Here is a 16,817-nt window from a genome sequence, read left to right on the forward strand (position 1 = left end):
TAATAAGAGTCCACCTTGGTCGTCTGTCCACTAGAGTCCGTGTTCTCCTTGGTAATGTTTAGAGAGTTTTGTTCTCTGCTGCATGTGTGTGTGTGTGGCTTCATTACAAAAACAACCAGCAGCACCAACTAGTGGCCAAACATACTAACTACATCTTTGTTGAAACAGACGTCGTTTTCAAATCTGAAACGAAAAATCAAAAATGATTCGTGATCGATTCAAACGTTTTCGTGGAAACGAGGCCTGAATTTCAAGAAGAGGCTGAGTTGGGATCCTCCGAAGGTAAAAAACAAGAAGAGCTTATTTATAGTGACCTGACACACACACACACACACACACACACACACACACACACACACACACACACACACACACACACACACACACACACACACACACACACACGGCTGTAAGTGGGACAGACAGAAACTGGCCCAGACCCTCGGACTCAGACTGACTGTGGATCAGTGGGATGTCGGAGTCAGCAGGGAATCGAACCGTGTGTCCGGCAGCGTGTCGCAGCTCAGGAGGATAAAGCTGGTCTGTGCGCGGCTGAAATGGGTCAGAGGTTTATTTTGGAAGGAGTGAAGGACAGAGAAATAGATCACAGAGCTGAGAGCTGCTTCTTGGTTCAGTCCAAACGTCCCAGGTTCTGGTCCACACGACAGTGGATCAGCTGAAAACATCCACTTTGCCTTTTTGTTTCAGAAAAGTTTCCCGTTTACGCGGCAATGTTTTTAAAACGATGTCTGTTTCAGTGGAAATGGCAGAAACTCTGAAAATGATGTAGTTAGCCTTCCAGGCCACTGGTCGGTGCTGTTGGTAGTTTTTGTAATGAAGCCACACACACATGCAGCAGAGAACAAAACACTAACAACATGTGAAGCATTCACTACTGTGGTGGTGAACATGACCACAGCAAGAGTTCACAAAAGTTAGGTTTTGTCTGATTGTTTTAAAAAAGTGATTCCGTTGTCAAATAAACAAATAAACAAATCAACAAATAAACAAAGAAAGAAAAATCAACAGCTTTTTCCATTTTCCCTTAAAAAGTTTGTCGTATCCTTCGATTGGATTTCTTTCTTGTTCTGCTTCTATTTGTCGTCCGTCTGCTTCATTTTCTCACTTTCTTCTTCTTGTTTTATCAAACCATCGAGCCTGAAGTCACTCATGTTGTCATTTTCTGTGATTCATTTGCTGCGTTTTGAGGCGAGTTTTCATCTCTTCCTGGTCCGTCTGCATTAGTTTTCATCTCTTCCTGGTCCGTCTGCATTAGTTTTCATCTCTTCCTGGTCCGTCTGCATTAGTTTTCATCTCTTCCTGGTCCGTCTGCATTAGTTTTCATCTCTTCCTGGTCCGTCTGCATCAGTTTTCATCTCTTCCTGGTCCGTCTGCATTAGTTTTCATCTCTTCCTGGTCCGTCTGCATTAGTTTTCATCTCTTCCTGGTCCGTCTGCATCAGTTTTCATCTCTTCCTGGTCCGTCTGCATCAGTTTTCATCTCTTCCTGGTCCGTCTGCATTAGTTTTCATCTCTTCCTGGTCCGTCTGCATCAGTTTTCATCTCTTCCTGGTCCGTCTGCATTAGTTTTCATCTCTTCCTGGTCCGTCTGCATCAGTTTTCATCTCTTCCTGGTCCGTCTGCATTAGTTTTCATCTCTTCCTGGTCCGTCTGCATCAGTTTTCATCTCTTCCTGGTCCGTCTGCATCAGTTTTCATCTCTTCCTGGTCCGTCTACATCAGTTTTCATCTCTTCCAGCTGCTCAGCATCACTTTGTGGACATTTTGTGTTTTCTGGCAGTTTGTGAATTAAATTCTTTTTCTTTCTGTAAACATCAAACCATGAGAACCAAACCGCCTCCACACCTCAGATGGACCTGGTGGAGGTCATCAGCTCTTGGAGGTCGGCTGAACTTCACCGCCGGACGTCATGCTCAGAAAAACTGTTTTCCTGCGACGTGATTGGACGTCTAGCCGAGTCCGGTGACAGCCAACCCCGAGGACAAGAAAAGAAAGGAGCCGGAGAGAAGAAAGCCTCCATTAATCACCTGTCTCTCTCACACACACACACACACACACACACACACACACACACACACACACACACACACACACACACACACACACACACACACACACACACACACACACACACACACACAGAGCTAATGAGTTTATTATATTCAGCCTTCTGACAATAAATGAAGCAATCAATCACAGAGGACATCTGTGGAGCTTCTTAATCACAGCGCAGCTCAGCACTCTAACATGGAGGAGGACAAGGAGGAGGAAGGAGAGGAGGAGGAAGAGAGGGAGGAGGGAGAGGAGGAGGACAAAGGAGAGCAGGAGGAGGAGGACGAGGAGCAGGAAGGAGAGGAGGAGGAAGAGAGGGAGGAGGGAGAGGAGGAGGAGCAGGAAGGAGAGGAGGAGGAAAAGAGGGAGGAGGGAGAGCAGGAGGAGGAGGGAGAGGAGGAGGAAAAGAGGGAGGAGGGAGAGCAGGAGGAGGACAAAGGAGAGCAGGAGGAGGAGGGAGAGGAGGAGGATGAGCAGGAGGTAGAGGAGGAGGAAGAGAGGGAGGAGGGAGAGCAGGAGGAGGAGGGAGAGGAGGAGGAAGAGAGGGAGGGAGAGGAGGAGGAGCAGGAAGAGGAGGAGAAAGGGGAGGAAGAAGAGGAGGAGGAAAGTTCTCAGTGACGAGGTTTTATTTTATTCTATCAAAAGGATTCCATCTCTCCCTAAAAACTCTCTCTCATCAGCTCCTCCCCTCACACTCCGAGCACCAATCAGGATCTTCTAAGAATGGACAGGTCCTTTTCCAGGAGATCTGATTGGTCAGGAGGATGACCAGTAGATCCAGCAGTGCCGTTACACTGGTTGATCTAGAGTGGTCCAGAGTGGTATTCCAGGCCTCTGGTGTGAGCTGCTGGTTTGTATCTTCAGTTTGTACGCAGAACATCTCACTGATGCAGCGTATAGCCGTGGACACTCTTCAACACGATCCTGTGAACTCTGTAACGTGTTTATTAGCTCGGTGATGTGAAGCTGCCTGAAACAATGCCGCTCTCTCAGACGCTCCCTAACTCACTTTAGCACAGCCGCGGGAGGAAGCGCCTTATAGACCCAGCGTAACTCACTTAGCGCCGCCCTAACCCAATAACAACAAGCCGAGAGGCAGACTGCATGTGAGAGCGTGGAGCACGAGAGTGAGCAGCGAAACGACAGCAGAACCTACGAGGACGTCGACCAATGAAGCACACAAAGGAACAGCTAGTTTAAACAGCAGCACTCAGTTCGCCTCAAGCAGGGGGGGGGGGGGGGGGGGGGCTCTTGTTGAGTTGTGATCGCTTTGTTTCATTGGTGTGTAACTTTGTATCAACACATCTTTTTTAATCATTTTATGATGTGTTGTCATGTGATGTTACAGGGTCATGTGATGATACAGGGTCATGTGATGTTACAGGGTCATGTCATGTAGTCATGTGATGTTACAGGGTCATGTGATGTTACAGGGTCATGTGATGATACATTGTTTTGTTGTTAAGGTCAGGGGTTTTGTCATGCTGTCTCATGTCCTTGTATCATGTTATGTCGTTACTTTATCTACCAACACATTATGATTTCCTGAGTCATGTTATGCTGTGTTTATATGTTTTGACATGTTATGTCATGTTGGGGCATCTTATGATTTGTTCTGTTGTCCTCTGTCATGTGGTTATCTAATGTTTTCATATGTTGTCTTGTATTGTGTTTATCATTTAATTTTGTCAATGTAGTGTTTTTTTAAGTTGTGATGTCTTTTGTCATGTTGCTGTGTTGTGTCATAAAATGCTGTGTCATGTTGGCTGTGTTTTGTTGTATCTTGTTATGCTGTGTCATGTTTTCTCTGTTATGTTATGTCTTGTCATGTTATGTTCGACATCTTACGTTGTGTTCTTTTGTCATGTTGCTGTCCTGTGTTTTAATTAATGACGTGACGTCAGCTTTTGATTTGAAATTGCACTTTATTTCTTTTTGAACTGTGAATGTATATAATGAAGCTTCAAATTGTTTAACTTGATATGGATTTTTCTGCTGTGATTTACAGCATTTTTTTTATAGCATTTATTTATGGCTGTTTATTTACTTAACAATGACCAGTTGTTTAAAGGTGCTAAGGTTATTTTATTTTCTACTTTAAAAGGCATTTCAGCTCATCAGAACGAGGGCCAAGAGATGTGAAGGAGCAGAGCGGCCTGTCACAATAAAACTATGACAGGAAGTGGCCCTTCAGTTCACAGAGTTACAGTTTCTATCATGTTGTGATGTTTCCTGCGTTTTGTTACATTGTGTTTGGTCTTTTGTTATGTTGCTACGTTGTATTGTGTATTTTATTTTATATCATAACATGTTACATCCTGTTTGTCATCTTATATTGTGTTATGTTGTGTTGTGTTGTGTTTCATTGTGTTGCAACGTTGGTTCATAATAAATCATATAACGTTTGTCATGTTCTAGTCTGTCAGGTTATCTTTTGATGATTGTCACGTTACTACGCCAGCTGATAACCAATCCTCTGTCATCACTCTAACTTATTGACCATTGCACATATAGTATATAACATTTAACTATTTGATGGTTTATTTAATCAACATTCTCAAAAAAAATTATTTAGTTTGGAAGAAAGAGGAAGAAAACTAGTCTGAATAGAGTCGTCATAGATTATTGCATCATCTGCAAACGTGCAGAGCTGAACGTGGTAATAATCCAGCAGACTGGGAATGTTGGAGTTCAGATCTGTGGGACGGAGAAGAAGAGACGTGACTTGTTGATAATCACATCTTTAAAGTCACAACAGGATTTAAAATGTGTTTGTGATTAAGATTCAGAGCGGCGGCTCCGCGCACCGTTTCATTGGCTAACCGTGTGAATAAATCAGAAGCTGAGGTTTTGTCTCGGCGGTATAAAACCGACACGTAGCTTTGTTAGTGGTTTGGATTCAGAGGCAGCGGCTTTATTGACTACATCTTCAGCCCGTCTACTTATTATTCTAACATTTCCACCATGACCTGGAGGTAAACATTATCCCAACAGGGAGGTGCTTTTCCTCTTCTTCTCTCGGCGGAAGTTTGCAGGTTCTCACCTCCGTTTGTTTGTTTTCACCAAATGCGGCTCAGAAGAGAAAAGATTTACATAAATATCTGCTCCGAGAGCGACGGCCCGACGGTGACTTTCCAACTTTTAATGATCTTCAATAGAAAACTCTCATTCAAAAACAACAACATGCTAATCAAATGGTGAAAAAAGAAAAAAAAAAGCTTTCAAAGCAGAATAATGAGAAGAAGTGGATGTGGTTAGCACTCGCCCACTCAAACACGTCTGTCATTGAAATGCATTTAGCCGCCTCTCTGCTGCATCGCACATTCACACAATGCAGCAAATCAAAGGCTTCACTCACAGACATGGAGAAGTTACTGAGCAGAGCCCGAGGGGTCCGAGGGGTCCGAGAAGTCCGAGGGGTTCGAGAGGTCCGAGGGGTCCGAGGGGTCCGAGAGGTCCGAGGGGTCCGAGGGGTCCGAGAAGTCCGAGGGGTTCGAGAGGTCCGAGGGGTCCGAGGGGCCCGAGGGGTCCGAGGGGTCCGAGAGGTCCGAGGGGTTCGAGAGGTCCGAGGGGTCCGAGGGGTCCGAGGGGCCCGAGGGGTCCGAGGGGTCCGAGAAGTCCGAGGGGTTCGAGAGGTCCGAGGGGTCCGAGGGGTCCGAGGGGTCCGAGGGGTCCGAGGGGTCTGAGGGGTCTGAGGGGTCCGAGGGGTCTGAGGGGTCCAAGGGCCCCCCCTTAAAATCTGGTGCACGACCCGGGAACAGCCAGGATGAGACGAATGAAGAGCCAAGTCACACGAAAAGAGATGCAGCACAAAAGAATGACAATAAAGCCACAAAATATACAAGATAGAAGCAAAATAACCAACTCCTGCATCTGAATACATACAAGCATAAAACGAACATAAAAACATTAGTAACAGTACACAAAGACTAGAGGGACGACAAATATAACAAAAACGTAACGACAACACACATCATTAGAAAGGAAACACGGTGGAAACTTAATGAAAGGACAAACATACAAAATTAACACAAAAGGACAAGAACATGGTAAAAATGATCAAAGATAAAGACAAAATAAAAGACTAGATAATCAGAATGAAGAACAAAAGACACAAAAATGAGCACAAAATTACAACAAAGAAGACAACATGGCCGCAATGTTAAAATTAAAACCCAGAAAATGACAATCAAGATGTGACCATAATGACTAGAAGGTCAAACAACCTAAAATATGGAAAAGATGATGAATGAAGGACGAAACATACAGAAACGAGGCAAGAAAACTTCAATCCGTGAAACTAAACAACCAAAAGACGACACCAAGTAACAAAATCAACACAAGATGACAGGAGTGGAAAAAGACGTGATGATTTAGAGACCAGAGAGACGTGGTAAAAGTGAAGGGACCAGAAAAAGACCAAAATGAGACATGAATTCTAAACACAATGCTGGGTGACCTACAGAGGGCGTTAATGAGTGAAGTCAACAACAACTGGCCAACATTTCCATTTGAGGAACTGAACCCAAGAAAACTAAAGTTTAATTAAAAATAGCAAAATGAGTTTTAAAAGGGCTGAAATAAAAAACATTTTTAAAACAACAAGAAAAGAACAAAACGACACAATTTGACCAAAAAGTATAAAATAAACTACATGAAAACCAAAAGGACAAAAAGGGACATAAAATTACTTAAATGACAAAAGCAACACAAACCAATTAAAACAGGATAAAAGTAGAAATCAAATGACCAAAATTAAACTTGAAATGACCAGAATGAGACATGAAGAGATAGAAACGAGACATGAACAGAAAGAAACGAGACATGAACAGAAAGAAACGAGACATGAACAGAAAGAAACGAGACACACGTTGATTAAAAAGACCCAAATTGACCCAAATGTGACAAAGGAAGACACAAAATGACACTTCAAAACAAAAGGAGACGCAGAAGGGACACACAATGAGACATGTAGACTAGAACAGGTCTTGTGCTCTTGTCTCTCTTCAGCGGAGACGTGGTGTCCATCTTCAGGTTTCTCAAGCAGTGTGGAACAAGACGGCGGCAGCAGTGGAGGACAAAGGGACTGGTGGGAAGCCGGCGGCGCTGCAGTCCGAGTGGAGAGCTTTGTTTTGTAGCTGAGGTCAGGCTGTCCTCACCAACTCTTTCATTTTATTTTCTCTCTCCCGTCTCTGCAGGCGCTCACAGCTCTCGGCCAAAACTCCGTCCTTCATCCGTCCCTCCAAGCCGCCTTGCAGCTGCAGCCTCTTCACTCCGCCGGCTCCGGCTGAGGGACTAATTGCTGCACCTCTGCACAGGTCGAACGCCGCCGGAACTCTTAACCTCTCAGTTACAAACTGGAGCTTCTGCCAGGTGAAGACACGAGACGTGGAGGGACACCAAGAATGAGACAGTCTGATCAGAGAGACACACAAAGTCACCAGAAAACGACCATAACAAGAAACTCAAGTAAAAAAAAACATCCAGCGAGACAAAATAGATGTAAAATCACAGAACTGGACGAAGAGCTGAAGCAGTTTTTAACCCAGAATCTTTTCTCAAACTTTCATCAACATTGCATCCAGTTTATTACAGTTTATTATCTTATTACAGTTTATTAGTTTATTACAGTTTATTAGTTTATTACAGTTTATTACAGTTTATTAGCTTATTACAGTTTATTACAGTTTATTACAGTTTATTACAGTTTATTACCGTTTATTACAGTTTATTAGTTTATTACAGTTTATTAGTTTATTACAGTTTATTAGTTTATTAGCTTATTACAGTTTATTAGTTTATTACAGTTTATTAGTTTATTAGCTTATTACAGTTTATTACAGTTTATTACAGACCAGAGGGAGAAACTTCGTCTCCCAGACTCTTTCACTCTGAAGATAGAAGTTTTTCTACGACTCAAAGTTTCAGCATTTTCAAGAAGTTCTACTTTGGCAGCTGTTTTCAGAAAGTTGTGTTTTCAGTGGCTGTGAGCGCCGCTGTGGTGGAAACAGTTTCCCGAAACGCAACAAACGTTTTGCGTTTCCAGATGTTTTACGATGAATAGAGGCGACTTCAACCTGCAGGCTCATGTTGTTTCTTTATAAAGTTGTAACGACGGTGGAACAGGTCTTTTCCTGAGACGCCACCGCCCAGGGACGCGTTCACGACGCCTGCTGTTCACAGGACAGAGCCTCTGTGGTCAGATGCGTCCCTGAGGCTTGAGGCCCCGCCCACACGAGAACGCCCTTTCATGTCACCACATGGTTTTGGCCGATCGGCCACTCGGTGCCGCGTTTTAGGAGCTGAAATCTGTTTTGGGGTTTTTATTTCATTTGGGCTCCAGAAGGGAGACGGTGCTTCAGTGTTGACGTGTGGATCTGAAAACGATGACGTCATCGCCCACTTCTCGATCTGATAACCACGCAACCTTCTTTGCGACGTCACTTAACAACAACAATGGCGGACTACCACCTCCAGGTGGCGCTGCAGAAGCTGCTGATGCTCGTCAGATGTTGGATTGATGTCTACAGAGTTACAGCGCCACCTACATATGGATGAATCATTCACCCAGACTCGTTTGTTACCGAGTCGTTTTCACACCCGGACTCGAATGGCTGGTCGTTCTGGCTCCCAGACTTCATAAATACAGAAGAATTGAACTCCCAGAATCCTTCACTCCACTTATTAACCAGAATCTTTTCCCATTAAAACAGGAAGCGTTGATATGATTGACATGATGCAGTGGGACGAAGAGTCCAGAAGAGACTCGTGATACAGACGCAGTAACGCTCTTGACTTTTAGCTGCAGAACTACTCTTCCCTTGTTCCACAGTTCCTGCTCGCCGCCGCTCCACCTCACTGAGGAGTTAATGGATGAGAGTACGACTCCTCTCCCTCTGCGCTGTCGTTTCCACGGCGATACATCATGGATTCCTGAGGTGTTTGGTTTCGCCTCCATGGATGAAACGTCTTCATCGCAACCTGCGTGTGTGTGTGTGTGTGTGTGTGTGTGTGTGTGTGTGTGTGTGTGTGTGTGTGTGTGTGTGTGTGTGTGTGTGTGTGTGTGTGTGTGTGTGTATGTGTGTGTGTGTGTGTGTGTGTGTGTGTTAACAGCCTGATACTTCTAAAAATACCTGTCCTCCACACAGACTCTGATTTAGCTTCTGAGACATTGACTTGGCATTTCCAATATGCTGCCTAACTCCAGCCCATTACATCCACTCTGTGTGTGTGTGTGTGTGTGTGTTCAGATTACAGTGCAGTCCTGCACTATGAACAGGGAGGAAGTATGCAGATCAATTCTGACTGTACAAAACCCAGCTGAGGAAGAAAAAGGAAGTGAGATGGGGTAAAAGAAAAAAGAAGCCAGCCCAGTTACGTTACCATGGCAACCACTCCTCATCCTCCATCCTGGCGGTGATGTGTGGGGCTGCCCTCCTTCCCAGGTTTCCCAGCTGCTGGTTCCCGGGGAGGGTGGGGCCAGCGTAGTGAAGGGATCAATCTCTGGCCTGGAGATTCTCTCCATCATGGTGAAGACGAGTGCAGCGCCGGGTTTCAGGAAGGGGTGATACTGAGGAGGGATACCTCCTCTGAGGGGGGATACCTCCTCTGAGGGGTGATACCTCCTCTGAGGAGGGATACCTCCTCTGAGGGGTGATACCTCCTCTGAGGGGTGATACCTCCTTTGAGGAGGGATACCTCCTCTGAGGGGGGATACCTCCTCTGAGGGGTGATACCTCCTTTGAGGAGGGATACCTCCTCTGAGGGGGGATACCTCCTCTGAGGGGGGATACCTCCTCCACCTCCTCGGAGGAGGTGGAGGAGGAAGATGGGTGGAGGCCGGACGCAGAGGCTCGTCAATCCAGAACATGAAGGGCTGGACCAGCAGCCGCTCACTTCAGTTCACTGCAGAGACTCGTACTATAGACTCGTCACAAACTAGAGCTACACTCGGTAGAGCACATGTCGTTTGCAGAACCCAGTTAGCATAGCGAGCACGATAGCCGTTAGCTCATATCGATGCTAACTAGGTAGGTCAGGTAGCTACATCACCGAGTGAAACACTGAGCAGGGAGCGTCTCCATGGCAACAGACACTGATCTCCTGGATCTCCTTGATCTCCTTGATCTCCTTCAGGAGCTTCTCTCTCTTTGTTTGTTGGGATTTATCCAGAAACGATTTACCGCTAACGTCCCAAAATCTAATCCATTGGTCAGTGGTGAAAATAAAAACAACAGACCCTGTTTAGCACCTTGTATCCTAGAACAGAGTAATCTGTTTAGCACCTGGTATCCCAGAACAGAGTAATCTGTTTAGCACCTGGTATCCTAGAACAGAGTAATCTATTTAGCACCTGGTATCCCAGAACAGAGTAATCTGTTTAGCACCTGGTATCCCAGAACAGAGTAATCTATTTAGCACCTGGTATCCCAGAACAGATTAATCTGTTTAGCACCTGGTATCCTAGAACAGAGTAATCTATTTAGCACCTGGTATCCTAGAACAGAGTAATCTATTTAGCACCTGGTATCCTAGAACAGAGTAATCTATTTAGCACCTGGTATCCCAGAACAGAGTAATCTGTTTAGCACCTGGTATCCCAGAACAGAGTAATCTATTTAGCACCTGGTATCCCAGAACAGAGTAATCTATTTAGCACCTGGTATCCTAGAACAGAGTAATCTATTTAGCACCTGGTATCCTAGAACAGAGTAATCTGTTTAGCACCTGGTATCCCAGAACAGAGTAATCTATTTAGCACCTGGTATCCCAGAACAGAGTAATCTATTTAGCACCTGGTATCCTAGAACAGAGTAATCTGTTTAGCACCTGGTATCCTAGAACAGAGTAATCTATTTAGCACCTGGTATCCTAGAACAGAGTAATCTGTTTAGCACCTGGTATCCTAGAACAGTAATCTATTTAGCACCTGGTATCCTAGAACAGAGTAATCTATTTAGCACCTGGTATCCTAGAACACAGTAATCTATTTAGCACCTGGTATCCTAGAACAGAGTAATCTGTTTAGCACCTGGTATCCTAGAACAGAGTAATCTGTTTAGCACCTGGTATCCCAGAACAGAGTAATCTATTTAGCACCTGGTATCCCAGAACAGAGTAATCTATTTAGCACCTGGTATCCTAGAACAGAGTAATCTATTTAGCACCTGGTATCCCAGAACAGAGTAATCTGTTTAGCACCTGGTATCCCAGAACAGAGTAATCTATTTAGCACCTGGTATCCCAGAACAGAGTAATCTATTTAGCACCTGGTATCCTAGAACAGAGTAATCTGTTTAGCACCTGGTATCCTAGAACAGAGTAATCTATTTAGCACCTGGTATCCTAGAACAGAGTAATCTGTTTAGCACCTGGTATCCTAGAACAGTAATCTATTTAGCACCTGGTATCCTAGAACAGAGTAATCTATTTAGCACCTGGTATCCTAGAACACAGTAATCTGTTTAGCACCTGGTATCCTCCATGAAGGAGGCTGTAAACTTCCTTCCATGAACTCTGAGGCCCCGTTAACACAACAATGCTAGGTTGTTGTATTTTAGTTTCAGAAAAGTTTCCAGTTTTGAAAACGATGTTAGTTAATTCAGCCACTAGTGGGCGCTGTTTTTATGTAATAAAACTAATCCAGGCCGAGAACAGTACGATGTCAACAGTGACGCGCCGTCTCGGTCCACTCAGTGTCCGTATGGAAGAAATAAATGTGTCTATGCAGATGATGGAGTTTCAGGGTACTTTCAAAAAGTCGCACCTACACTGTCTGGATAATCCTGGTCCGACACTGTCTGGATAATCCCGGTTCTATACTGTCTGGATAATCCGGGTTCTATACTGTCTGGATAATCCCGGTTCTATACTGTCTGGATAATCCCGGGTCTATACTGTCTGGATAATCCGGGTTCTATACTATCTGGATAATCCTGGTCCGACACTGTCTGGATAATCCCGGTTCTATACTGTCTGGATAATCCGGGTTCTATACTATCTGGATAATCCTGGTCCGACACTGTCTGGATAATCCCGGTTCTATACTATCTGGATAATCCTGGTCCGACACTGTCTGGATAATCCCGGTTCTATACTGTCTGGATAATCCGGTAGGCCAGTCAGTGAGGATTTATTTAAAACGACTGAATCTGGACGGCAGCCTGGCAGCAGGTTTCTTGGCGGTGATGACATCCTGCCCCGCCGCCTCGCTCCACATCTGGACTCTTGTCGAACGGAAGCGCAGCGTCTCAATAAGTCCAGATTGAGGTCTGACATGCTGCTGGAGGAAGCGAGGCCTTTCCTCACAGAGTGGTGACCCGGACCGGAGCGGATGTTCCTCCAGCGCCTGGAGCTGCTGCTCGCTGTTAATGGAGCCTGAGCAGATGTGCCCGTCGCTCTCGCCATGTGAACTCATGCTCTCTGATGATGTCACGGACATTGGCTTTTTAAACGGCGTGCCGCTAACGAACCAGACGCTCCCGAAACGTCTCTCCTCTTTATTCCACCGGCGCCGACTGTTACTGAGCAGGAGGAACGACAGAGCGAAACACTTTGTGGTGCAAACGAGTGGAACAGAAAGAGGAAGTGGAATAAACTCAGTGTTCATCTGCTGCTGCTGGTACACAGTGAGCTCATGCTCTTATTGTCTCATATGGAGGGGGGGGGGGGGGGGGGGGCAGATGGGTGTAGTCACTCACCCGCCGACTCACACACACACACACACACACACACACACACACACACACACACACACACACACACACACACACACACACACACACACACTGGTGCTGGCAGACATGTTGCGGGTGTGTGGCTGCATGCATTTAGTGGATTTGCAAAGATAAAGTCCAGAACGCGGCGGCGGCTCGGCGGAGCTTCCAGTTCACTTCATATTCATCGCCAGCGGAACCGCGGAGCGTTCCATCCACAGGAAGGAACAAAGAGAAGAGTTTAGCACTTAGCATGTCATTATGCTGCAGAATGTGTGAGTCCCTCGTCAGACTGTCGTTCTCCAGCTTCCATCTGTTGGATAAAGTTGTTTACCGATGATGCTGTTGCTTCTGAGTCTTTCTCCGAGGTTCCATCAATATCACCACATCAAAACAAAGTCATTCCTTCAAAGGTTCCCGTTCATCCACCTTCTTTTATTTTGGATGTTTTGAATCTCTCGCTGTATTTCAGATCTGATGCTAATTTAAACACAGTGCCAGTCTGAAGAGGACGAAGAGACGAAGACGATTTCAGTCTCATTGAATGATTCTGCCCCCGCCGGCGTGGAATTTATATTTCATGTGCTAATTTGTTTTTGTAGCATTTTGTATTTAAACGTAGTTAGCATCATTAGCATCTTTCTTCTCTTGAAAGCCGCTACACACTGAGATTCTCGGCCATCGCAGTAGAAAGATACCACTCGAGGGGGAATCGTGGTCTTGTCTTGACCAAAGACAACGTGCAATAAAATTGAGACAGTGTCAGATGTTTGGGGTGATGCTGCTGCAGGTTTTGGGGCTCACACAGTCATGATGCTACATGCTACTTGCTAAAGCAATTTGGGGCTCACACAGTCATGATGCTACATGCTACATGCTAAAGCGTTTAGGGGCTCACACAGTTGTGATGCTACATGCTACATGCTAAAAGGTTTGGGGCTCACACGGTGGCAATGCTACATGCTACTTGCTAAAGAGTTTTGAGGCTCACACAGTAGTGATGCTACATGCTACATGCTAAAAGGTTTGGGGCTCACACAGTAGCAATGCTACATGCTAAAGAGATTTGGTGCGAACACACTAGCGATGCTACGTCCTACTTGCTAAAGAGTTTTGGGCCTCACACAGTAGTGATGCTACATGCTAATGAGTTTGATGGCTCACAAGTGACACGCCCACCCAGTGATGCGGTGCGTTTGCATGCGGGGAAAAAACTCTGTGGTTGAAACGCGGCTTAACTCCAGAAGCTCCAGCTGGACTCTTTCATCTCTCAAGCTGGACTCTTTCATCTCTCCAGTTGGACTCTTTCATCTTGATCAGATCTGGTATCTGCAGACTTTCTCTCAATAGGATGTAAATGCGACATGCTACTGTTTCTCTAAGTAGAAAAACCCACAGACGTCACGTTTTAACAGCTCTTCTGTTGCTTTCACCGCCGCAGTCCACTGAACCTTCGACACAAACCAACGCAAACAGAACAAATCCCAACATGCACTGGGGCGGCGCCAGCGGGCCGGAAACATGAAGGATTCAGTGTGAGTGAGCAGGAGACCTACTGTGTGTCCAGACTGATTTCTGATTCCTCCTCATGTGTGACTCTACCGTCTGAACTCTAGGAAACATTAACGGTCGTTAAATCTCTTCTCTTTCACACAAAGAGAAGAGATTTAAGGTTTGAGAGAAATCTGATTCGATTCTGTTACATCATCTCACTAACAGCACAAGAAATCTTATTAAAGCAAAGACAGAATGTTTGAAGTCCTTAAAATTCCATTGAATATCAATAAATACAATTTTGTATTTTTTCTTCACAATACTTGTACATTTTAAGAATTCTTGAATCATGCATCTTTTAAATACTTAGTGTCCTTGAATCCTAATAAATCATTTACTAATATGAATGAATGAATCAACAAACAAAATCCTAAAAACCTTCAGTTGTGATAAATATGGTGGAAAACTCCTACTTTTCTCCTACAATCAAGAGAAAAACACTTTTTAAAGTCACTGACTCAACTTTGATGTCCTTGAATCTCATTAAATAAGATGGAATTGGTTTAAAGTCAGGATGAAGATGATGGTGAAAGATGAAGAATGACAATGAAGGATGAAGGGTGAGGAAGAGCGATGAAGATGAAGGATGAAGAATGAGGATGGAGGATGAAGATACAGATGAAGGATAAAGGATGAGGATGGAGGATGAATATAAAAGCTGAGGAATGAAAGGTGAGGATGAGGATGGAGGGTAAAAGATGAAGATGAAAGATGAGAATGTGGATGGACGATGATGATGATGATGATGAATGAAGTCTTCTCCTGCTGGAGATCCAATCAAACCTGAGCAGACCCCCGAGAGGAATCACCCAGGACCACCACCTGAGACCCAGTGTGTGTGTGTGTGTGTGTGTGTGTGTGTGTGTGTGTGTAGGTGTCTTTAAAGTAATCTACCACCTCCTCCCTGAGCGGCGCCTGAAGAACACAAAGAAACGAAGAATTTAATAACACACACACACACACACACACACACACACACACACACACACACACACACACACACACACACACACACACACACACACACACACACACACACACACACACACACACACACACACACACAGTTTTAAATACAGCCCATAATAAAACACACACTCACGTAGCGCCCTGTCAGTGTGCTGAGACGATACGCCGGCTTAAGCCTGCCGCGATCATACACTGCCATACTGCAGCGCCTGTCACACACACACACACACACACACACACACACACACACACACTGAAATGCCACTCTGCCAATCAGGCGGCGGCGGCGTGCCTCGTCCCTCTGCTGGAGTAGCGCTGAGCGCTGACAGTTTGAGGCCAGGCTCACGGTTTGGACAGTAAATACACACTTGAATATTTCATCAGTGTGCCGGTTTCCTGCGTTCACACACTCACGACACAGAATCATTGACACAATGGACACGAGCCGCAGGCCTGCAGTCAGCTTGACCTCAAAACCACGAAGAGGGAAAGTTTGAGAGTGACGACACCAGCGAGGAGTGACGACCATCGACAGGTGTAGATAATGGGGGTCTCAGGGGTTCACTCAGAATTCTCTACTAACTGGACCCTGATGCTAATTCACAGTTATCCATCTTTCTTGCTCTTGTGAGTCAGTGAAGGTCTGGAGGAGAGCTCTGCAGTGGGAAGCTCACCAACACCAGAGGGAAGGGTGTGTGTGTGAGTGTGAGTGTGTGAGTGTGTGTGTGTATGTGTGTGTATGTGTGTATGTGTGTGAGTGTGTATGTGTGTGTGTATGTATGTATGTGTGTGTGTGTGTGTGTGTATGTGTGTATGTGTGTGAGTGTGTGTGTGTATGTATGTATGTGTGTGTATGTGTGTATGTATGTATGTGTGTGTGTGTGTGTGTGTGTGTGTGTGTATGTGTGTGTATGTGTGTATGTGTATGTGTGTGTGTGTGTGTGTGTGTGTGTGTGTGTGTGTGTGTGTGTGTGTGTGTGTGTGTGTGTGTGTGTGATGTTTCCATGGGCGAACAGTTTTTCCTGTAAAATCCTCAGAACCTTTGTTTACCAACGTTCTGCTTTTCCCCCCAAACGACATCAAACCCGAGTTCCCGCCGCGTCTCAGGAAGTTACACCTGCTAGCTTAAAATGCTATGGGGTGCTTGGAATTGGTGCTTATTGAATTTAGTAAGTTTGGTTGGATTACAGATCACAACTTCCTGGTTTAGGTCCCGTCTACATGACGACGTCGTTTCATGGCGTCGCCTTTAGAGATGAAAACTGGGCTGTTCGTGCAAATGAGGCGAAGTTTTGAAAACAATGTAGTGAGCATGTCGGGCCACGAGGTGGCGCTGTTGGTTGTTTTTGTAATAAAACCACACACACACAGAACTATACACTCTAAACATGAACACTGGGAGCACGCAGACATTCTAGTGGACAGATCACCAAGAAGGCTTGTTATTAATGTGACTGTCAAAATAAAAGTACCACGTCCGGGAGAATCTGGACTGGGAGTCATGACAC

General features: G+C 45.2%; 1 protein-coding gene across 1 annotated transcript in view; it reads right to left on the bottom strand.

The window, feature by feature from the left end:
• Positions 1-5,442: 5,442 nt before the first annotated feature.
• fars2 (phenylalanyl-tRNA synthetase 2, mitochondrial) overlaps positions 5,443-16,817 on the bottom strand; it is a gene marked incomplete at its 3' end in the record, with an annotated part of 50,936 nt that continues 39,561 nt past the window's right edge. The window contains 2 exon segments of the mRNA XM_080489928.1: positions 5,443-5,810; positions 7,278-7,437. Coding sequence (XP_080346054.1) covers positions 5,443-5,810; positions 7,278-7,437 — 528 coding nt within the window.

The sequence above is a fragment of the Lipophrys pholis genome, assembly GCF_963383615.2.
Source record: "Lipophrys pholis genome assembly, chromosome: 20".
In the NCBI taxonomy this organism is placed as follows: Eukaryota; Metazoa; Chordata; class Actinopteri; order Blenniiformes; family Blenniidae; genus Lipophrys; species Lipophrys pholis.